The 25,261-nt window shown below is 42.0% G+C and overlaps 1 protein-coding gene across 1 annotated transcript in view; it reads left to right on the top strand.

Moving 5' to 3' along the window:
• The window catches only part of HIBCH (3-hydroxyisobutyryl-CoA hydrolase), a 206,669-nt gene that overhangs the window by 174,319 nt on the left and 7,089 nt on the right, over positions 1-25,261 (top strand). Inside the window, exon 11 of the mRNA XM_063430164.1 lies at positions 1,508-1,589. Coding sequence (XP_063286234.1) covers positions 1,508-1,589 — 82 coding nt within the window. The remainder of the gene's footprint in view (positions 1-1,507; positions 1,590-25,261) is intronic.

Raw genomic sequence — 25,261 nt, 5'->3', positions numbered from 1 at the left:
GCTAAAAATAAAAATCTAACACCCCCCAGGTGACTAGAGGTCCCCAAACCCCTAGTCTCCCCCCCCAAAAAAATAACCCCTACCTACCCCCCTTATCCTAAAAATAATGAGGGGGGACCCTTATCTAAATACCTGGAAAAAAAATAGACTTACCGATGTCTTCTTTCTTCTAAAAAAGACCAAATAAAAATCCATAATAACCGACGCACTTAAAAAAATAAATAAAAAAATGATCCATTTTCACCCATGGAGGGCTCCACGCAGACTGAGCTCTGCAGGGCGGGGGAAGGCTTATAAAGCCTTGCCACGCCCTGCATCTAGGCTCAGAGCACTCTGATTGGTGGGTTTAAGCTTTCCAATCAGAGTGCTCTGACAGGTAAATGAAGAGACTGACAGGTACGTCTCTACATTTACCTGTCACAGCAAATCCACCAATCAGAGTGCTCTGTGTCATTTTCCACAGCGTGGAAAATTTATTTGGATCTTTCCCACGCTGTGTAATTTGACTCATAACAACACTCTGATTGGTGGATTGAAAGTAACCAATCAGAGAGTTATGAGTCAAAGTTCCAAAGAACTTTCCCATGCTGTGCAAAATGACACAGAGCACTCTGATTGGCTGGATTTCAAGCTAACCAATCAGAGTGCTCTGTCTCATTTTACACAGCGTGGGGAAATTCCAAAGAACTTTCCCACGCTGTGTAAAATGACACAGAGCACTCTGATTGGTGGATTTCAAGCCAACCAATCAGAGTGCTGTGACAGGTAAATGTAGAGAATTACCTGCCAGTCTCTTCATTTACCTGTCAGAGCACTCTGATTAAATGGCTTAAACCCACCAATCAGAGTGCTCTCAGCCTATTTGCAGGGCGGGGCAAGGCTTTATAAGTCTTCCCCCGCCCTGCACAGCTCAGTCTGCGCAGAGCCCTCCATTGGTGAAAATTGATTATTATTATTTTATTTCCCCCCCCCCCTTTAGTGTAAAAGCTCAGGAGGGGGGAATGTTTTTTTTTTTGTTTTTTTTAACAGTTTAATAGAAATGCCCCTACTCGCATAGTATAGTGAGTAGGGACATAATTTAATAATACTAAGTAACCTGCTTATATAGAGGCTGGGTCACATGCTGCACTGGCCAATGACATCCATGCCATTAGTAGGCATGGCTGTGATGGCTTCTAAGGGCACATGAGTCAAACACTTGTTGATTGGCTGCAGCCTTTCAAAACGTGCATTTAATCGCCGAACACCGAACTCCAACCCGAACATACAGTAATGTGTCCGTGTTCGGGTCCGGGGTCCAAAAATCGCAATGTTTGGTACGAACCCAAACTTTACAGTTCGTGTTCGCCCAACTCTATTCATAATCTACGTCCATTTTTTAGTTCAGTCTCTTTTTGGCACTGCTGTAACTCTGCAGCTTTCTTAATTACTTTTTAAAAAAAATTTGCCACTGTACTTTTATTGCCACTATGTATCTATGTATTTGATTGTTTTTCTTTCTACACAGGCTGTTCTCAGCAAACAGCGTAGAAGAAATATTTGAAAATCTGGAGCGAGATGGCTCACCTTTTGCCATGAAGCAGCTGGAGGTAAACATGTTTTAGACTGTTTTATTATCACATTTAGCTGGAGGTAAACCTGTTTTAGACTGTTTTTTTTTTTTTCATTATATGAACCAAGCTCACAAACATACAAAAAATCACTGTAAACTTGTATAGCTCTGGGCATACAAAATACTACTGTCATAATAGATCCCAGGGTTATCGTGTTTCCTATACTGTTATATTGTTATGTCCAAATATTATGGATATTTGTGTATAGTGAACCTATAAGAAGACCTTATAATTATTGTGAATCAAAACTGAATGCGGAAATTTTTGGCCCAAACCATTGTGTTGGTAATTAAACAGTGTTAGACTTATTTTAACATTTTTTTTTTTCATACAACTTGCCTGCCTATTTTGACTTAAAATCAGCAAATCTTGGTTTTCACTGCAAAACACTGTAAAGTGAATAATTTAGTACATACTAAATGAGCTTAACAAAATACCAGGTTAATAACACCAAATTAACAGATCTAGATGAAGACAATGGATCTTAGTCACATTTACATATAACTTTGCATACAGTAAAGGTAGTCTGTTTATTCGCTACCATTTGGTGATGCCACTACTTAAAGGACCACTATAGGCACCCAGATCCAGACCACTTCAGCTCAATGAAGTGGCCCTGGTGCCAGGTCCCTCTAGTTTTAACCCTGCAGCTGACAACATAGCAGTTTTCAGAGAAACTGCTATGCTTACACTGAGGGTTAATCCAGCCTCTAGTGGCTGCTTCACTGACAGCCACTAGAGGCCGCTTCTGCAATTCTCACTGTGAAGATGCTGACGTCCACAGGAAAGCATTGAGTAATGCTTTCCTATGGGCGGTTTGAATGCGCGCGCGGCCGGAGGATGAGAGTTCCCCAACGCCGAGGGAGCCCGGCACTATAGAAAGGCACTACAGATTTGTTTTCCTGGCACTGGAGAGTCCCTTTAATGATATAGTGTTAATATTAAAAAGCATTGTCTCTTAATACTGCAACTGCAAGTGCATCAGTTATTATTAAACTTGTTTGTGAACTACATTTCGCGTGACACTCAGACAGCTTTTAAAAATTCTGTTAGTCCAATAAAAAAATTATTTTATTTTTCAATCTGTCTATATACACACTCTCTCTCTCTGGTCTCTGTCTCTGTCTCTCTCTCTCTCTGGTCTCTGTCTCTCTGTGTAATATATATGTGATTGTGTATGTACCAAGTATACTAGTTCTATATTCAAGTGCTTTAGACCTTGTGGCGAAACCAACCTCGCCACTGGGCCCTGGAGAAGCCTGTTTGCTAGCCTCCTACCTGCTGACTATGGCCCCTGGGTTATTTGGGGCATATTGTACTGTATATTGCTGCTACTGGCCCTTTTAACAGCATCTATGGACATATTGGGACTTTTGGGACTACTGTCCCTTTAAGACTGTGATACATATTCTAGTGTACTGCCTGTAATATTATATGTGTATTAAGTTTAACCTGGGATATGTATGCAGCATTCATCTGATTGTTCGGTAGAATCACTCCATTTATTATATTGAGTGAAACTACCGAACAACCAGACCACCCAGGAATAAGTGTGCCTCCAATTACAGTTTGCAACAATGTTGCAAACAGGTAATTGGCAATCAGTGTAATGTATTCTTTGTCCTCTGGGTGGCCGCCATTCGGGAAACAAACACGTGGCGGCGGCCATCTTAAACTACCGAACAGCGGTGTTTTGCCGTCGAGTGTCTGGAACTAAAATCGGACACTTGACTTGGCAAACACCGCTGAGACCTCCATACTTCCAGAAATTCGTATGGAAACTACCGAATGACCCGCCGTTCGGTAGAAAGAACCCCATAAACAAGGGAATTCATTCAAACCCTCTCCAGGCTCTATAACACAGGCAATTCGCCTGTTTTCATTCCCTTGTTTGTGACCGACCGCAGGGCCAAAATGCATGGAACTGTTTTCGGATACTTTACCCATGCGGTCGGTCAAATCTTTGGAACCCCATATCTCACGAACTATTCATCCGAATTACTTGAATTTTGGATATGTTGTCCCCCTGAATAAGGGCTATCCAGCGATGCTGGATTTAAAGGTGTACCCCCGGGTTTTGGGGTACATCCAGAACTTGGCTGAAAAAGTGTACCGGATAATTGAGTTTAATGTTATCTGAGGGGAGGGGATGTGTGGGCTGAACCATGTATGTGATTGGTTATTTTATGCCTCCCCCTGGGTGTGGCCTGTATGTGGATTAGTGTAATAAAAGCCAGGCTGGATGAGCCAGTCCAGAGTTCCTGTTTTACCCTCAAAGTGATGTGTTGTCTCATTATTGGGGGAAGGATTTAATGTATGCTGTTCCAGTTGACTGCTAGGAGTACAAGCCTATTCGTATGGTTCCTATTCAATGGTCTACAGCATTCATACGCTTGGGAGAATTTAAAGGTTTCTCGAATTCGGTGATTATGGTGTCTGCCAGAGTGCTTGGAGTCCTCAGGAAGCGCTAGGAGCATCCATTAACGGAGGTACCAAGTCAGGGTGCCAGGCGATCCGTTACAGACCTTACTCCAGTGATTTCAAATACCAGCCCTCAAGCTGTAAGTAAGTGGCTGGCAAAGGCTCATGGGATTAGAAGTTCACTAACAGATGGTGTGGCATTTGAATGGCCTTAATTTAAAGCAGACTTATGAATTCTATTTGGGGTAAATCAGAAAGCTTTTTCTGTGCATGAGACATACTCATTTGGATTCATTTAGCAGAGCTTTGAATGTTGAAGTGAATACCCATCATCAGGAATATGGAAGCAATGTGCATTGCAGTTACTGCTTTTGCCTTGGACTAGTATGTGCTAATGTTGTGCTCAGTTACAAAACTAACTAGAATAATTCATCTCTCAATTGAATTATATTCACAGAAGAATTTGGAGGAGAACTCTTCAACGTTATTGGTTCATCTTAAAGCACAAATTATGGAAATATGTCATATACTTGATTCATACTCTACAGACACATTGGAGTAGATATATAGGTCTATCAAAGTGTTCTGAAAAGTGTCATTTGTTTTCACCCTCTAATCTGTTGATATTATTAAATTGTTTTACAAAGTGGCAGCTTTTCTCTATCTAAATTCCGAAATTGTTTCTATAAATATTTGTTTTTGAAAAGACTGCCAGAGTCGGCGGGCCAGGCTGCCGAGCTGACTGGACGCCATGTAAATGGGCTCCAGCACTAACCCGAGCAAAAAGGAGTACAAACCTAATCCTGGCTGTTTAAAGTCGGACATCACGACAGCAATGCACAGGGAACAACCCTGACACATCTCAGCTGCAGACAGTAAACTTACTGCAGGCCGGGCTGGCAACAGAGGCCATACGCGGCAGAGCACCAGACAGCCCGCGCCCGTTACATGAGGCAAGGAGCCGCAGAGAGACACAGCTCCTGAGATGCCCGATTGGGAGATACCGCACAGACACCCCCGGCCCGGGATGCGACCCTGCCCCCCGCCCCCCTTGGCCAGCGGGGGTTATCCTGGCCGCATGGAGGCAACCCGTGCCATGATGGGGGCTCCAGCGTGGGACGTGTGCTGGCCGCCTACACTGGCAAAAGCTGTGGGAGAAACAGCAAGCTAGCAGATGACACAGACATGAAGGGAAGCGGACAGCACCGGTAGAGTGACATACAACTGCTTATTGCCTAGAAAAACAAGCTGTTTATTGCCTGAAAAAACGGCTCACCGACAGCCTGGACAGGACTGATCGGGAACAGATAGGAAGACCATCAGCACTGATATGGAGGCGCTTCATTAGAGCTTCACTCACTCAGAGGGCCACAGCACAACTTCATATGGTGGACTGACATGGATGGCTCGTGCAGACCCAGACGATGCTGAGCGCTGGGCGGAAACCCCACGCGGCTCACACGCCGACCGGAGCAGTGAGTACCCTGATCTCCGGGTCTAGGGTACTGGACCGGACCGGAGACGTTTGTCCCCACTGTCGTGAGCCCTGTGAGGCGGGAGTGCTCTGCCCTGCCGGTGGACCGGTGGCCGGTGGGGTGGAGTACCAGCATTACGTGTGAGGCCGACACTGGGAGAGACAAGGGAGCGCCCGCTCTATGGGGAACACAGTGATGCTGGGGAGGTGCAGGGGGCGGGAGGGCCACAGACTTTGTGGTGGGGTCCAGTGGACAATCTCCTGAGTGCCCACGGTGCCGTGGAGGACCCAGCCGGTGGGCGGGGTCCGATGTGGGAAGAACAGGCGGAGGCTCGGCGACCTGAGGACTGCACTGTAGCAGAGACATGTGAGGCCTCCCTCAGACTGCCATACAGCGCCCGCATAAGTTAAATCCAGCCCTGCTTTTATATTGTTATAGTTCGTATAATTGATCTTTATTTTTATTTTCTCTGTATCTCTCATCAAGGCATATTTGTGTTCTAGCTCACAAAGCGCTGTTATAAGATAAATAATCATGAAGCTTAACACCCACATGAAGCCAGCTTAATATGTTGCATTAGCTCAGTATATGCAGTTTGTGGTGTAGTGCTTATCAGATCTAAAGTTTAAGGCCTGAAATTATTATGCACATTACCATTCTCGGCTAGCTGTGCAAAATATAAAAGGCCTAGCTTTTTCATTATCCACTTAGCTTAATTAAATGACACTGCCTCCTTACTGCAACATTGCATTTTCAGAAAGGTCCATTCAGAACCGTCCTACACTGTTATTAGCAATACTCAAGTTTGACCTGTTAATGTAACGGCACACATACTCCAATTAAGCAATAGCCCAAGATCAAACTTTTGTCGCACGCAGACTGATATACGTGAACGGCTCATGTTACGAGCATACGCATCAGCATCCATAACTGAGTAATTAGCCGGACACAGTTCGTTAATTGTTTTTCTTAGGGACATGAATGTTGGAACGTTATATCAGAATACTCTGGTCATGTGTTAGTTTTAAGCTTAGACATGTGCATCCCTGCAAAGTTTGTGGACGTTTATATGATCTGATCAATTCGCTTCTGCACAGGTGACAATCTGCATCTATTCTTATATACCGATGCTTAAGCCTCTGCGTAGGCGACTGTTCGCTTTCAATAAAATCTGTTTGATGTAAGAATTCAAGACATGATAGCAATAAACATATTTAAAACAAATTTAGAGTCGTAGATAAAATTGTGACCGAAAGATTGAGAAAACTGTTATGTCACCAAAAAATGATGTATATTAAAAAATTATAGGTAGCGCACAAAAGAAACCAACAATAAAAAAAATTAATAAACATCAACAAAGGGACAAAACTCTCTGCAACATTTTGATAAATAAATCCCTCTCTGTCGTGTTCACTGAACAATTTAATAACTGTACCATGTTTTTGCCAAATTTACCATATTTTACATTATATAATATAACTTTGCATGTCATAATGATGTTTATAGCTTGACTAAAATAATTCTACAGGCACATTATAAATACCTAGTTGCGAATATGGGAACACCAAACACCCTTTGTTTTTTAAGTATAAGAGCCTAATTCAGACCAACCACACACACCCCGTGTATGCATCCCCCACATTCCCCTGTGGTCACATGCCAGGCACCTGTTGGAGCATAAACTGAAGCTAAATGTAAATATCAAGCAGCTTTCCAGAGGCAGACAGTGCTCAGAATGGACAAACAGAGGAACAAGGTGAGGCATGTTAAACAAACGAGGGATCAAGCAGACAAGGGAACACTGTAAAACAAGGGACTAAAATACAATGAAGCTGGACGTATAGCTGCTGTCACATACGTTGACCTGTAAGAGAAACTTAAAGTGAACAAGTTCTTCAGTGTACAAAATATGCAAAATGCATTATATATTTGGAATTTGAAAGCTGCTGCACATTTTACTCATTTGTTTTGTTTACTACATTTCTTACTCTACCCCCTGATCAATTGTATTATGCCTAGATGTTTTTAAGTGTACATGTAATAATGTAGTGAAGGCATGCCTATGCTGTGCGCCATCTCTGATACTTTGAGACTTTTGAGGTGGCCTACTGTCTGCTCACTAGGTGATTATCGGCAGTATTAAATGGGCAAACCAGAGTGAGAGTAGAAAGCTAGGGAGAATGCATTTGCCATGGGGAACACATATTTCTAAAGAAGACTGGAATGCAAACAAACAGTACATACTGATTTTAGAAATCTCAGGAGATTGATGTATGATAAGTATGATAAAGAGAAACTGCACTGAAATAAAAGTGGTGCAACAAGGGAAATTAATATGGAAGTAGAGAATGAAAATGTATACAGAATGAGTATTAACTGGAAGTGGGAATGACGATTAACTGAAATAGGGGGGTATTTAATATTGAGGCATGTAAAGGCATACACGCGCTAATATTGAGGTATGAATTAACATTAGGGAGATTTTGGTACAGATTTGGACATTGGTACAGATTTTTGAGATAAAGGAAGACATAAATGGATTTTGTAGGCACTATTGGTTCTAGTGTCTGGAGTCCTCTGGCTCTGCTCCTCCATTCATTGTTAAACCATTTTGGAGCTGTTCCACACTAAGGGTTCTTTTGGCCACTCACAGCCTGGCTCCCTTTAATGTATAACTAAGGCAGAGATTACATTCTTCTAGTCATATAAAGTTAAACAAGCAACGGGCACTGTTATAGTCCGAAAGCGGTTTTAGCTAACACTATCAGCCAATCACAGCCACATATTGCTGCTCAAATGGTACAGGTTCTTTCTCTAATAGAGCAAGTGAGCAAACACATTTTTTACACCTGAGCAGGGCATGCTATTGAGGTTTCTCTCAGCTTTTGCCCATTCTCAGAGCTCTTATATTCTCTCTACATATTGGTTTCTTCAGGCTAGTCTACCCTCTATTGTCAAAGCAGCATTTAGCATTAAAACGTTAAAGGGACACTATAGTCACCAGAACAACTACAGCTTATTGGATTTGTTCTGGTGAGTAGAATCATTACCTTCAGGTTTTTTTGCTGTAAACTCTGTCTTTTCAGAGAAAATGCAGGGTTTACATAACAGCCTAGTGATAACTTCACTGGCCACTCCTCAGAGAGCCTTCCTGGGTCATGGCTGCCTAAAATGCATCCAAACATTCAGTGTCTCCTCCCTCTGCATGCAGACACTGAACTTTCCTCATAGAGATTCATTGATTCAATTTATTTCTATGAGGAGATGCTGATTGGCCAGATCTGTGTTTGAATTGTGCTGGCTCTGCCCCTGATCTGCCTTTTTGTCAGTCTCAGCCAACCCTATGGGGAAGCATTGTGATTGGATCAGGCCACCACTTCTGTTGATGTCAGCAGATAGCTGTTTTTCTGAGGCAAACCGCATGCAGAGTTACAGCTTCAGGCTTGAATACATGTAAGATTTTACTATGTTTAGGGAGGCATGAGGGGGGCAGGGTGGCTAGATGGTGGTTTTAACCTACAAACATGTATTCCTGACCCTATAATGCTCCTTTAAAAACGGTTTAACTCTGAATGGAACGATGGAGCCAGGGGACTGCAAGCACTATAAGCACTGTAATTAAATGAAGCAATTACACTGTCACTTTAATAAGCAATAAAAGGAAGTATAGGGTACATCAGTAACATGAAATAGAGAGAATAGAATTTAAGACAAATGGAGTGGGTGTGGTAGAACTTAAAAATGAATAAAAGAATAGTTAACAAATTAGGGCAGTGGGAGCATAGGAACAAAAATGAGAAGTTGGGCAAAAACAAAAACCTGTTACTTCGTTTCCTGCAGAATGTGTGGCACTAAAAATTATTCATAATTACGGATAATATGTATGCTATAAGGCTGATTTATTTGTTTTGTGCCACAAGTTTACTAAAATATGTACTGTGGTATATGTCTCATGCAATGTGGATTATATGCTTCCTTTCACAAGTCTAAAATAATATTAACATTTTTATTATATGTTGGAAAATAAATGTAACCTATTTTTTCATTAGTTTATTTATTTTAAATACATTTTCCAGATTAAGTTCTAAGCTTTTTAGCGTATGGCTCATTAGTGCACCTTTAATGGATTTTTTTCTATATTTAGTAATTGCTTCTGCAGTCATTTGTTTGCATTTTCTGTTCAGCGGGAAGGCTTAATTCAATTATTTCAGATTTCATTAAAATGTCTTTCCTATTCAGTAAATTGTATCAAATTGACAGGCATATTTCTTGACTGTTTATAGAGTTTAGTGTAGATGGGAGGTTTTTTTTTTCTCGTTTGTTTTATTTTTACTTTCTTTTCTACATTCTTTGGATGTCCCACTTATTTAGAAACAGGAAAGATAAATTAACCTCAGATGTCTAGGCACAGACAAACTCAGAAAATTGGCAAATTGATGTTACTGGGAAAATCCCTCTAGTTTATACACAATATTACATTTAAAATAACCATGTTTTTAATTTTTTTCAATAGTATTTTGTCACAGTCCTGAAATCCACGTTGGTGTAAAGCATTGCAAAGATGACCACCTTTTTTTTTTTTTTTTTTTTTTTTTTAATTTTGAGGCTGGGATTTGCTATGGTTGGAGATGTTTTAGTGCATTTATGACCTAAATATAGTCCACATTTACTATAGCTGAAAGGTACATATATATGAATTTTGTTGTTGAGGGATCAGAAATTCATACACACCAAACGTACTGAGCACTATGAAGAGATTGACCCCATTGGTAGAAGGGATGTACAGAGGGATTCGGTTTAAAGAGCAGCTGTCATTTTTAAAAAAAAATAGTTTTATTCTTTTGCTTTCCATTTCCATATGCCCCTTTTATATTACTAATTGACCCTCTTTGCCACGTGCCTTAATTGAAATGTATCATATTCTCTTCCTTGTACTCGTTAAATTAGCTCTTACACCCATCCGCTCAGCTGCTCTGCCGCCTTCCCTGGCCCCTGTGTCAAGATGAATTATTTTCCTTGTGTTCCGGTGATAGACTGAGAGCGTCAGCTGGTTCTCTTAACCTATAACTGGCCGTACGTTAAGAGAAATTCTTTAGAAGGATATGTCCTAGCAAGTGGCGCAATTGAGAGGACTTCATAATTCATAAATTCATAAATGGGTTGACCCCACAATGCAAGCCAGGGCCTGGGACTGCAGTCACCATAATGACTTTGGTATGAAGTTGTTATGGTGCGAGAATCTTTCCTTTAAAGGGACACTCCAGGCACCCAGACCACTTCTGCTCATTGGAGTGGTCTGGGTGCCAACTCCCACTACCCTTAACCCTGCAAGTGTAATTATTGCAGTTTTTTATAAACTGCAATAATTACCTTGCAGGGTTAAGTCCTCCCCTAGTGGCTGTCTACTAGACAGCCACTAGAGGGAACTTCCTGGTCCCTAGCACAGATTATCTGTGCTAGAGCGTCGCTGGACATCGCTGTGTGAGGACCTCCAGCGTCGCTCTATTCCCCATAGGGAAGCATTGAAATTAATTTTCAATGCTTTCCTATGGGGTGCGCTAATGCCGCGCATGCGCATTAGGTCTCCTCGGCCGGTAGGCGGGATCAGTCTCGCCCACCGTCCGACGGAGGAAGAAGGTGGAGCGGCGGGGGAGGAGCAGGCAGCGACGTGGGACATGTCGCTGCCTGAGGTAAGTGACTGAAGGGTATTTTACCCCTTCAGCAACTGGGGATTGAGGGGTGGGTGGGAGAGGAATCCTGCAGTGCCAGGAAAACGGATTGTTTTCCTGGCACTGGAGATTCCCTTTAAGCTCCGTCTTTTGGCTTTTCCAAAGATCACCCTCCACATAAGAAAAAAAAATATGCCTTACATTTTAAGATGCAATAATAAAAAAAAAAAAAACATAGAATGACTGCCGGGCCATGACTGAAGATGGCCGCTTAAGCCAAGTGCTCTGCTCTGCAATTATTAAACCGTATCAATGCAGCACAAAGCCCTACCACAGTACCTACCATGGCTTCAGTGGGAGTTATTTAAAAAAATATGGGAGACCTACTCATACCGCATCTACTACAAGTTTTTAACACAGCTCGGGAGACGGGGGCCCTACATCCAGACGTGGCTTTAGCAACTATCTTTCTACTCTCAAAGGGGGACATAGATCCGATAGCGGTGGGCAATTATAGGCCCATATCGCTGATCAATACCGACACCAAGATGTTGACCAAAGTTCTGGAGCACCGTATTTCTGCAGCACTTCTACAACTGATATGCGCGGACCAGGTGGGATTTATGCCATGCCGGCAGGTCTACGAAAGCACCCGCAAAATTATTGACTTAGCCTGGCATGCAGAGACGGAAGGGGTGCCTTCTCTTCTCCTCTCGCTGGACGCAGAAAAGGCATTTGACAGGGTCAGCTAACCGTATCTGTTTGGACTCCTAAAGCATTGGGGGTTCCCCCCTGCCATTTTGACAATGATGCAAGCCTTATACTGAAATCTCCAGGGTCAGTTGAGGCCGTTGAGACCCCCCCCCCCCTCCCCTTTCCAATTCATAATGGCATGTGCCAAGTATGCCCGCTCTCACCACCTACATCGTAACCGCAATGAGGACTCCATCTGAGGCATTGATATCAGTAACGACTGCTATAAAACTACCACTTAATTGGATGACATACTAATTTAATTACAACACCCCACACGGTCATTGCCACCCCTACTCTAACTATTAACTGAGTTTGGCAAAGTCTCAGGCTGTAAAATTAACTATGATGGACTCAGAAGTAGCCCATCTCACGTCTACCTACAACATACCCCTTAAAAAGTCGTTCAGATACCTAGGAATCACCCTAGGGCAATCACACGACCAATTATACACAAATAAGTACAAGCCCCTGTTATAGACACTAAAGCTAGAAATAGAGAACTGTCAGGAAAAACCTGTCTCATGGATAGGATGTATACATTGCATAAATATGAATATCTTACCCATATTACTGTTCCTATTTCAGGCAATACCCATCAAAGTGACCAAAAGAGACCTAGCTACCCTACAGACTTCAATAGATACCTTCATCTGCCAGCAAAAGCGACATAGAATACAAAGATGCTTACCATACCACCCAAGAGACAGGGGAGGACTGGATCTTCTGAATCTCCTATTGTATTATGCTGCACAGCTCTCTCAGATGGTGATGTGGCATGCACCTCCAGGGGAGCACTGATGGGCAGATTTATAAGCGGGATTAATGAAATACTTTATTCCTGACCCTATACATGTGGCTAGACAGGCCTTCTAGGGCTCTCTTGTAAACAGCTTACTTAACTCCCTGGACATTTGGGACCGCACCAGGAGGAGATTTGAATTAGCAAACACTCCCTCCCCCATGACACCTATTTACCCCAACAGGCCGTTTCAGCCGGGCATGAGACGGCAAGAATTTAAAAACCTAGAATGGGCAGGAATCCAGAGACTAAATCACCTGTGTGTTCTACATCAACACTATACTTCTCTTCGAACGCCTAAGACAAGAAACTCCACTCACTCCCTCTGACTTCTTTCTCTATATACAAGTACAAGACTTTGCACACTCTGATGGGGTCAGGGAGGCAGCAACAGCGATCCCCACAACATTTGAACACTTTTATAATGAAGGAAAATACAGCAGAGGCCTCATTTCCCTACTATACACATACCTTAGCAAAGAACCCTAAGTATGGGACCAAATGACTTCTATTTACAAGTGGGAGACGGATATAGAGGAAACACTAGAAGGAATAGAGGAATATGGGAGGCCGCATCCAAGGTTTCAGTTTGCGTCCTTTCGCAAGAACTAATGTACAAGATAATATTCAAATGGCATGCCAACAGTTTTCTTACACAGTTGAGGCCGGAACCCAACAGACATATGCTAGAGACTGTGCAGCCAAAAAGGGACTTACTTCCACATGTTACATAGTTACATAGCTGAAAAGAGACTTGTGTCCATCAAGTTCAGTCTGCCTCACATTTGTTTTTTGCTGTTGATCCAAAAGAAGGCAAAAAAAAACAGTTTGAAGCACAATTTTGCAACAAGCTAAGAAAAAAAAATTCCTTCTTGACCCCAGAATGGCAGTCAGATTTATCCTTGGATCAAGCAGTTATTACCCTACATTGAAAGATTATATCCGTGAATATTCTGTTTTTGCAAGTATGCATCTAGTAGCTGTTTGAACATCTGTATGGACTCTGATAAAACCACTTCTTCAGACAGAGAATTCCACATCCTTATTGTTCTTACAGTAAAAAAAAACCTTTTCTTTGCCTTAGATGAAATCTTCTTTCTTCCAGTTGTGGGACTGCTTAAAACTACACGGCTTCTGGAAGGGAGTTGGGGACTTTACATCCAAAGTACTGCAGACACTGATAGACTTGTGCCTGTGGACGTTCCTATTATCACACCCCATAGAGGGCGTGACCAGGCACCGGAGTTCCAGTATGAGCAGTGGAGGGGTGGCCGGTGCTCGGCCACTGGGCGTTTCCCCAAGGGGGCTCGGCTGGGGTCACGGCTCCTTGGGGGGTGCTAGGTGGGGGAGCTACTGCAGTGCCTGACATGGTGGGAAGCATTCTATAAATAGGCTGGTTGCTCAGTGCTCCCCTCTGGAGCACACTTCCCCAGCGGGAGGGTGTACAGGGTCGCTCCAGGATCAGGGGATGACATATTCACAGTGCCAAAACTATTTTCTCTTATACTAAGGTTTCACTTCTTCTTTCACTTTCTTAACTTTATATGTTATTTTGTATTATTTATGTTATATAAAACAAAAAGTATTAGACAGTATGTACTCGAACGAGGACTCTAAGGCACACTCTAGACTTTTCCATCCAACGCAAGTCTTTCCAGACACTCTAACATGAAAGATAATGACTGAAATGTATATTGCTTCTATACGAACACTTGTGCTGGAATGTAACATTACTGCATTAAATGCAATGCCACATTGTAATCCATGCTGTCACTACAAAAATAAAGATTAAAAATGAAAAAATGACTACCTCAAGAAGAACACTTGAAAGGTATATCCTACATTACTTGAATGATGTGATAATGCAACATTTTACAAGCAACTGTGTGTCAAAAGCTGTGTTAACCTCCACTGGAAGAGATTACTGCTATAGATCTTGGAAAGTATGGACATGTGTGTCTTTAATAATATAATCTACTATAAAGCCAGCTCAGAATTTGTGCATGATTTTCATTCAGTGACCTTTTTCTTTTTTTTTTCTTTTTTTTTTTTTAATTCTTTATTTTTACAGTGCTTAGATTTAACAGACACGCTTGTAACGCCACGATAGCTGGTACAAGCCGGTGTGATAATACATTTTATACAGTATCATGGCAAACATTATTAGCACTTTTTTGTGTTGTTGACGAAAGCTTAAGAAACAATATGGTGAAGATATATAGAAGACGACATGTTAGCGTAAGCAGTAAGCGCTCAGTACATTAAGTATTACTAGTGTTAGTTAGTAGCAGGCAACATTCATCATAACAGTGGCAATCGTGTCGTTTAAGGTTTATATACGAGCAGGCTCAGTCAGTCCCATTCTTATAGTGCATGCTAGGCGTGTTACAGGCTTAACTCCTATACATGTGTGGGCTATGGCTTGGTCCAGTGTAGGCTAGCTCAATTCTTATGGTAATATTGCAGCAGGTATAATGGGTTTACAGAGCCTACCTGCTGGGTATGGCACTGACATTGCGCTGCCTGGAGAAGGTGAGGGCAGTATTTTAGGATGATTTGGGCTTAAGAACATACATGTTAACGAAAATAGCTTAAAGGATCAAGTAGTGCTGTAGGGCACGCTCACAGTAAAATAACATAAAGGAAATGATAACATAAAGGAAATTATTACCCGCAGGTGATAACCTAGCGGGTCAGGGTGGTGGTCCCTAATAACTGAGGAAGGGTAGTCTATGCCTCTCGCACAAAAAACTCCCACCCCATAATGGTGTGCAGCATGAAAACACAATAAAAAAAAAAACACACACACTTCGGAGTCTCTTACGTATCTGTCTTATTACAGGTTTAGCAAATCAGTCTGGGCATAGGGTCTGTAGCCTTAGGCTGTTTCCTTATATGCCTATCTCGTCCATGTAGTTGGCTTGCGGTGAAAGTCATGAGTTAGTAATTTGCCCGTTCAGGTCTGTGGGGGGTTGTGTGAGTGCTGTCTGCTCCGTTTCCTCTCCGCCCTAGTGTTGCTCCCCCGGTTCTCGGTCTTCTGGTTCTCTGTCTCTCCCGCCCCGTAAATGCTGCTGCTGCAGTTGGAGGGCCTGGATAAATGCTGCAGGGTCTTCGTCTGCGGACAGTGTGAGTATCAAGTCCTTTTGTGGGACCACCAATGTGCCTGTTGCGCCCCATCGATACCTGATTCCTTTGTCTCTCAATTGGCGGGTGATCGGTGAGAATTTCCTCCGCTCGAGTAGAATTGTAAATGGGATGTCAGCGAAAACTTTCACGTGGTGGTTGTCCACGGTGATGGTGTGGGTTTTCCTGGAGTAGGCCATCAGCGCCGCTTTAACTGTGACATTTTGGGTAACAGCTATAATGTCTCTCAAGGCATCCGCTGGGGCGGTCGGGGATTTCCGGATTCTGAATGCAGCCGTTATTGGCCTTGTGTCCCCGTCCGTTTTCGCCCCCATTGTCATTGCCACTTTGTTTGTGTAGTCCAGTAAGGCCTCTGGGCCTATGTCTTTGCGGTGGCGTGTTTCCATTGCCGTAACCGAGCGCGTGAGCCCCTGTAGTTGGAGTGTCAGAGCTTCCACTTGCCTTCTGGTATCTGTCAGTGAGTCGGCTCTTTTACCCTCTCGGGTTTCTATTGCATCCAGGCGCCCCTTCATGCCAGTAACCTCAGTCTTCACACCGGCCAGGTCTGATTTCCACATCTCCCGGAGATCTAGAAGGAGCTTCTTGATATCACCTTTTGTTGAAGGTGAGTCGTCCGAGTCCGACGTCTCCGACCCGTATAACGTGTTTGTCGGGGTTGTGGTCTGGGATTTCTCCCTCTCCACGGACGAGTCAGACTCGCTGTCGCTTCGGGGCCTACTCTGCGCCATTTTGGCCTGTGGAGCTTGTTGCTGCCTTTCAAAGGATCGCCTAATGTCAGGCTGGTGGGAGTTCTCTAGGCGGGCGGTTTTCTTATTTTTTTCCCCATCTCTCTGTAGGGGGTCTAGTGCTTGTTGCTGCTTGGTTTTTGGGTCTCGGTTCAGCTTTTCCGTGGCTTTTGGGTCAATTTTAGATTAGTGAAGCAGGAGCTCCACATAAACACGTCCAGTGTACTGCTCTGCTAGCCACGCCCCCTCAACCTTTTTCTTTTTAATAAAATGCTCAGTACAGTTTGATGAGGTTAGCTACAGTTTTGAGAACAGTTTTTAAGGCATCAGTATACATACATATACCAATATAAATAGAACCTGCGCGTCCTGATCGTTGATTTTTGTGAGCATTGCCTCCAGAGAGCCTGTTTTAACACCAGACCAGTGAAGCCAGACTGCAGCCTGAGCCCATCATTATCCTCTTGTCCTCATCTGGTGGTACTCAGGCAATCCAGTATAATATTAGTGGCACTAATCTCTAATTTACCTCACATTAAAGGGACACTATAGTCACCAGAACCACTACAGCTTAATGTAGTGGTTCTGGTGTATATAGCCTTTCCCTGCAGGCCTTTTAATGTAAACGCACACTGTGTGCAGCACTGGCGCTGGCTCATATGGCAGATCATATGGGTTGGGCATAGTGATGGAGCAGAGTATATGGGGGGCGGCACATTTTTGTTTGTCTAAGGCGGCAAAAATTCTTGCACCGGACCTGAATATAAATACAAATTATACTGGGTGGAAGACTGTTAGTAAATTCATGATGAATCAAATGTTTTCCGTTTGTTTTGTTTTTTATATTGTCAGGTTTTGACATTATTATTAAAAATTAGCAGGTCACATTCCCTTCAGAAAGGTGCCATACTATTGTTTTGTTTTGAATATTCCCATAAGAACAATCTTTTAATTAGTATTTTTTTCCAGTTGAGATGGTAACATTTCCCCATTGTGTTATGTGTTACAATTTTTTAGCTTCTGTTCTTACAGTGGTGTTATGCACTTATATAAAACCATAGGTACAGTATATATTGCTCAATAGTCAAACAAAACTCTTGCACTTAGAGGGGAAATCTAAATTTAATAACCACTACAACCACTTGTAAAATCAAATTCCTGCATGTTTGGGCTGCATGGATTAGGTAAATGTGTAATGTGAATTGACACCTAGGGAACCCTTACTTAGTGTATAAATACTCAAAAAAGGTTGCACCAATAGCCTGCTAACACTCTCACGACTACAACAGACGGCAACCATTATTGAGCTGAGTGTGTCCCTTTAGAGGGACACTATAGTGTTAGGAATACAAAGTTGTATTCCTAACACTATAGTGTCTCTTTGCCCCCGTGGGAATGAAAAAAAAACCTGTAAAACACATACCCGATTACAGCACCGTAATCCTTAGGTGTTGGCTCCGTCTCTGCCTCCCCCTTCTCCAACATCATTGTGAGGGGGAACCTAATACAGATGCGTGATGCACACTGTGCGCATTAGTCCTTCCCCACGGGAAAGCATTAAATCAATGATTTCCTATGGGGTTTTGCAAGACACTGAATGTCCTCATGCAAAGCGTGACAATGTCCATTGTTGTTTCACGGAGTTAAACTCCATGAAACAGCAGGATACGTCTCTAGTGGCTGTCTGGTAGACAGCTAGCAGAATTAAACGACAGTGTTTTCATTTGCAGTGTTAAGGGGATAGGGACAGTGCACCCAAACCACTTCAATGAGATGGAGTGGTTTGGGTGCCTATAGTATCCCTTTAAGGAATAACATTTCTAAATTATGAAAACATTTAAATATATAAAGGTAATCAACACAGTAAAGGAGGAGAGTATATTTAAAATAAGAAAAACTACCACAATAAGAGGACATAGTCTTAAATTAGAGGGGAAAAGGTTTAAAAATAATATTAGGAAGTGTTACTTTACTGAGAGGGTAGTGGATGCATGGAATAGCCTTCTAGTTGAAGTGGTAGAGGTTAACTCACTGATGGAGTTTAAGCATGAATGAGATAGGCATAAGGCTATCCTAGATATAAGAGACTAATGAAAGTATTTAGAAAATTGGACAGACTAGATGGGCCGAATGGTTCTTATCTGTACTGTGAGCTGCAGGTAGCATACTTTGAAGTGAGACGCAGTTGAGCTTGTACGTGGAACCTCCATCAACTAGAATTCCACAATAATCTTGCAAAGTGACTAAAACATTGTGACTGAAAAATATTCATGGTGGCAGAAAAAGGCAATATTATAATTTAGAAATATTCAGGAAACTTTTCAATGAGGTTGCCTTGTATAATGCAGAAGTGGCATTCAGTTACGGTGCATGTACAAAACAGTAATCACATTATTATTACACAACTTGAAATACATAAATTACATACACAAATATCGTATAAAACATGCGAATATAATGAAAAAAATCTAAATATAATACAATGCTCCTTTATTTATTAAAAAATATAGAAAGCAATCAATATTTCCCATATTGTCACAGTATCAGGTCCTATTGGCAGTACTTTTTATTTCAGCAATTACACAGCAAATGTCCATCAAAACAAACCTAGGTCTGCCTGTAAGGGGGGCAAAAAGACAGTAGTTTATAAGGGAAATACCAAAAGCCAAAAAGATATAGCCACAGTCTGGGTCACATGACTGTGCTTGGCAGAAGGGGGTTTCCAGTCGTGATCCTGGTCTAGGCTATATCTTTTTCAATATCTTATTTTTGCATTTGTGGTTTCTCTTGAAACAGTTCACTCTGCGTTTGTGTTAGCTTGAGAAATGCTCCTGTGGGAGACGAAACGTTGTATGGTTTTCCAACAAAATATGTCTAAACACCATCTATATGTGCCCGTTCCTACTTTCTTCATGATTATAGATGTGTTGTGAATGGTCCACCCGGATCTGGAAGCACTATGGATGGATTTTTTAACGAGTGCCACTCATCGTTATGCTTATAAAATGTTTGATACCAACCAGGGAGAAAGCACACGGGCTTTTAAAACTAAAATTGCACTAAAACCACCAAAATACAAACGGATCTGCAGTGGTTGAGATGCTTAGAGTGACCATTTAAAAGAGCTTTAGAAAATATTCTATTTATAATGCACACCAATTTGTCCTATGAACTCTAGGTTGTTGGAACATTACAATTTCCCTTCCCAGGAAATTAATTTGTCTTGTATAACAGTCGCTGTGTATTCTGTTAACCATGGAGATGATTTTCTGTTTATGGCTTGATCTTTACTTTTATAGTAATTGTATTTTATCGTATACAAGCATTATTTAATTGTACCCTGTAGCTGCTGTGAATGAGTTTCAACTGTATGAATATAGCTGAATGTGTTTTGACTCATAAGATCTGATCGTTCTAATGTTTGCTTTACCAATAAATCTTTCCATGAACTACTACTGGGGAACTTAGCAATAAAAGTGTTGTATGTATTAACTAATGCACAGTGTAGAGACAATAATGTTTTGAATAACTTATTAGTAAAATAAAACAGATGAAAATTCCATATACACTTATTTACAGTAATTATACATTCATGAATTATGCACCTTTGAATTCATAAGCATAAGGAGTGCACTGATATAAAACGAAACCTATGCACTGATTGCTAAGAGTAAAATATATATAGCAAAGCATAATCACAGGGGTTGTACACTGGCACTAAAGAATGTGGGTCATAAGGAGAACGATAGAGGTATGGCATATCATAGTTATGAGAAACCATGGGGAAGAGTCACATACTGTTGCTCAAGTGTGGAACTCTAGATTCGGCTAGTCCCATAGCAAATGCCTCTCCTTGAGGCCTGCATTGTGAGTGTGTAAAGATGTGCGGGGAGTCACATCCAAGGGCTCATGTAGGATAGGTGAGGTGTGCCACAGTCAGATCTTGCAGTAGGACAGGTTTGCCCTGGAGCAGTCCCCTGCAAGGTCAGAGTGTTGGACTAGGATGAGGAACGGCACCGCTGCACCGTGCTTCGTGGGCCCCTCTTCTTCCTGCTCTTTCGGACGTGTAAGCATCATCTATGCAGGAGTTCCCATCTACCGGCACTCCGCCTCCCAGGATTACCAGATGGATGTCGCCGCAGACACGGGTGTCCCTCCGAGGGCCCATCTGACTCTCCAGCGAGAGATAATCAGGAGTGGTTTTGGCTGCCTTCACGTTGTTTGAGTTCCACAAGATAGGGGGTGCCGCGGTTTCTGCACAGAGCCATAACTGCTCCCAGAAGGCCTCACAGATGCTGTCACATGCTGTCTATAGACCCCACCGAGGCTCTACAGAGTTGTGCTCCGTTGCCATGTCAGGTGCTGACAATGAGCCCTGTCAAATTTACAGTGTGCACTGGTCAGTCCCAGAGATAGTTACGTAGCTTAGAGACATTCTTTGGTAGATTATTGGTAGATGGATCGGCTTCATCCCTTACTCCCATGTTGGTAGATAGGCCGCAACTAGGCCGCAGGTTTGTCCCAGTAAGATGCTGATCAGAGAAAGTGGTGCCAAGACTAGTAATCCCAGGGTCACAATAAATCAGTTGAGTCATATGGAGTCAGAAAGTCGGCATAAGAGACTATATTGTGAGAAATCTCCAGGAGCTCAGGCAGTGTGATCACTTGCCATGCCAGTCAAGCCTTGCCCCACAATCACATTTCTTACACTAAGCTATTCTCCGAATGTTTCAGATTTAGTCTTTATTACCTTACTAAAAAAACAAAGTGATGCACTTTATGTTAATCTCATGCCACATTGATCTTGCTTGGCCTCCACTTCAACCCTGACTGAGACCATTAGTGATGAGATAATCTCAGGCAATTCAGTGCTTCTCCATAGAGAAGCATTGGGGCTTTACTGTGCATGCGCTTTATTTAATAAATCTCTATGGTAAGTATTCAGTGTCTTCATGCTGAACATGATGGCACCGAATTTTAGCCCTGCAATGATTGCAGGAGAGTAATTGGAAGCAACTCCTTAGTGAGCAATGTAAGCACTGATTTTTCACTGAAAATGCCGTGTTTACAGAGCAGAGACTGTAGGAACAATCACTATACCCCAAAACCACTGCTTTAAGTGTAATGGTTTTGATACTAATAATGTTCCATTAATGTGACCGAAAACCAGTATGCTCTTCAGGAGTGATTAGCCCTGAGATAATTCCATGCCACTATTTTAAATACAGGATGAATGATTTACAAGATGGCAATGCTGCTTTAAAAACATCACTGGCACAAACATCATGCAAGTGTTTCCAATCCATAGAGACAACCTGTCTAAAAATAGTACTCCGTTAAGAGCATGTTTATACTGGTATGCATTCTGGGACATCATAATCTCTCTGTTTTAGAAATGCTGGGTACGCTGCATGGCAGTAAGAGATTGTATTTTGTCTAAGCATCACAGTAATGTAAATACCCAGACATATGTTATAAGCCAGGCATTCTGAGCAAAAGTTCTTACAGATAGAGATTTATTTAAATTGATTGACATTTAAAAATTAATATTCTGTTTGTATCTTTAATTTATTTTATTGTATTTTAATTTGTATGGAGAAGTCTTGACACTAAAGGAAAAATGTAGATTGTAAAGTATTCAAAGTATATTTTTTCCCTAAAAAATGAAATGTTTAAGCTGTAGTTTGTGGCACGATAAAAGGCAATAAATCAAATAAAAGACAAATGGGGACAGGAAATCAGAGGAAAGTTGTGACTTTTAATGGAAGAGATATTGGTCTCAGTGGCATCTGCTATACACCAGTGCCACACTTCTACATTAGAAATTGTAAAAAGTTGAACAATTTATAGGTCAATACTTTGCATCATCACTGAATAAGTTTAAAGGAACTTTATAGTATTAGCATAGGCGTGCGCAGCCTATTGCATTAGGGTGTGCACCCTAAAGCACAAACACACGCTGCGTGTATATGTATGTATGTATGTATATATATATATATATATAAACACACACACATACATACACTGCGGTGTGTGTGTGCTATGTGTGTGTGTAAGGGTGCTGTTAGTGTGCTATGTGGGTGAGGGTTTTTGTGTGTGTGTGTTTGTGAGGGTGCTGTTAGTGTGCTGTGGGTGAGGGTGCTGTGTGTGTGTGGGGGGGGGTGCTGGTTGTGTGCGGTGTGTGTTTGTTAGGGTCCTGTTAGTGTGCTCTGTGAGGGTGCTGTTAGTGTGATGTGTGTGTGTGTGTGTGCGCTGTTTGTGAGGGTGCTGTGTGTTTGTAAGGGTGCTGCGTGTGTGTTTGTGAGGGTGCTTTTAGTGTACTGTGTGTGAGGGTGCTGTTTGTGTGTGAGTGTGTTTGTAAGTGTGCTGTGTGAGGGTGCTGTTAGTGTTCTGTGTGTGAGGGCGCTGTTTGTGTGTGAGGGTGCTGTGTGTGTGAGGGTGCTGTTAGTGTGCTGTGTGTGAGGGTGCTGGTAGTGTGCTGTGTGTGTGTGAGGGTGCTGGTAGTGTACTGTGTGTGTGTGCTAGGGTCATGTTAGTGTGCTGTGTGAGGGTACTGTTTGTGTGTGTGTGCTGTTTGTGTGCACTGTGTGTGAGGGTGCTATGTGTGTTTGTGAGGGTGCTGTTAGTGTACTGTGTGTGTGAGGGTGCTGGTAGTGTGCTGTGTGTGTGTGTTTGTTAGGGTCCTGTTTCCTGTTAGTGTGCTGTGTGAGGGTGTGCTGTGTGTAAGGGTGCTGTTTGTGTGAAGATGCTGTTTGTGTGCTGCGTGTGTGTGTGTGTTAGGGTCATGTTAGTGTTTGAATCATGCTGGCTCTGCCCCTGATCTGCCTCTTTGTCAGTCACAGCCAATCCTATGGGGAAGCATTGTGATTGAATCAGACCACCACTTCTGATGATGTCAGCAGACTGCTTGTTTTTGTTTAGGCTAACCGCATGCAGATCTACAGCTTCTGGCTTGAATACAGTAAGATTTTGCTATATTTAGGGCGGCATGAAGACCCCAGGGGGTCTAGATGTTGGTTTTAACACTATAGGGTCAGGAATACATGTTTGTGTTCCTGACCCTATATTGATCCTTTAAAGGGTTAAAAACCCTTTAATCACTTACCTGATTCCAGCCCCGAAGTCACTCGGTGCTGTCTCTGTCACTACCTCCTCAGACATCAGCACAGAGAGGGAAGCCTTAGTCCTTTCCCATAGGAAAGCATTGGGCTAAAGACTCGCCAGGTTAATATAGATCTGATGTATAGAATCCTACAAGGGGAAACGAACACCAGGAGAGCTCCACTGGTATAAGAAATGAGGAATGGGGGCCCTACCTTTAATCAATCTAAGGATAAAAAGGATATGCAAACAAAAAGTATAACTTGAAAAAAGGGAGATCTACTAAACAGTGCCCGTTTAGTAGATCTCCCTTTTTTCAAGTTATACATTTATACCTTAGATCGATTAAAGTTAGGGCCCCCATTCCTCATTTCTTATACCAGTGGAGCTCTCCTGGTGTTCGTTTCCCCTTGTAGGATTCTATGCATCACTTTCTCCTATTTTCTGTATATTTAGGAGGGCTACCCCCTTATTGGAGCTCCCTATTAGGTGGTTACAGTGGTGCAACTAACGAGCCCTTGACTTCTATCTAGGCTCCTGACCTGCACTCTGTTTACTTTATTTCTCCATTTTGTGTTAATATAAATCTATATTAACCAAAAGTACTAAAATGCAATCTGACTTACGGTTTCTTCAGGTTTATTCTTACAGTTACTGATACATAATAAAACAACAAAGTTTACATAGATGGTCAACAGACGATAATTGCTGGGCTCCTGAAGGGATAGTTAAGAGAACAGCCGGACAAGAACCCAAAGCAACATCAAGACCTTGTGGTCCTTTGTTCACTATTCTTCATACATATGAACATAATGATGTCAGACCTTTTGAATATAACTCTGGCCATATAAGGACAACCACATTTGAGAGTTATCAGGGTACAGCATAGCAAAGTACCATCTGTTCTTTTTAACCCATTATACATTCATGCCTACTGTGAATATAAATAGCAACAGTAAAATTCTAACCAGTTCTATACAATATTTTGGAATTGTGACCTTGTTGTTTCTTGGGCAGATATAGATTTACTATTATGCACAAATCCTCAATTAGCACCAGACACCATGACTAGGTACAAACTAGTCATTTTTAGCTAGAAGCTCCTTTAAGGTGAAAGCAATTGACAACTACTAATGTGCGCCATTCTAATTATTGTGCCATTATGAAATCAAGCAGGTTTTTTTTTCCCTCCATATGGTACATTTGAAAACCCTTCAATCACAGCAACTGGTGGGTGAAAAGTTGATCTTTTTTTTTTTCATTTTATCATTCCACATTTATTGAAAAGATGATTACTATACAGGTCATAAAAACACATGTAATATGTTCTAAACACGTGAGGCAAAATTAAAACTGTAGAATTTTTGGGAAAAGAAAATGTATACCAAGTCTATGGTTTAGTACCTACATATGGAAAGGATGCTTTTAGTCTAAGACCACTAAATATGGCCCCAGGTACCTGGGCCTCTCTCGTATGATGGTATGAGCAAGGATTTAACCCTGCTCACACCAAGTTGAAACCACAGGGATTAAAAGCAGCTTTCCAATTTTTCTTTGT

This window comes from Pelobates fuscus, chromosome 8 (assembly GCF_036172605.1).
Source record: "Pelobates fuscus isolate aPelFus1 chromosome 8, aPelFus1.pri, whole genome shotgun sequence".
In the NCBI taxonomy this organism is placed as follows: Eukaryota; Metazoa; Chordata; class Amphibia; order Anura; family Pelobatidae; genus Pelobates; species Pelobates fuscus.
This window is presented reverse-complemented; position numbering and strand designations above follow the sequence as displayed.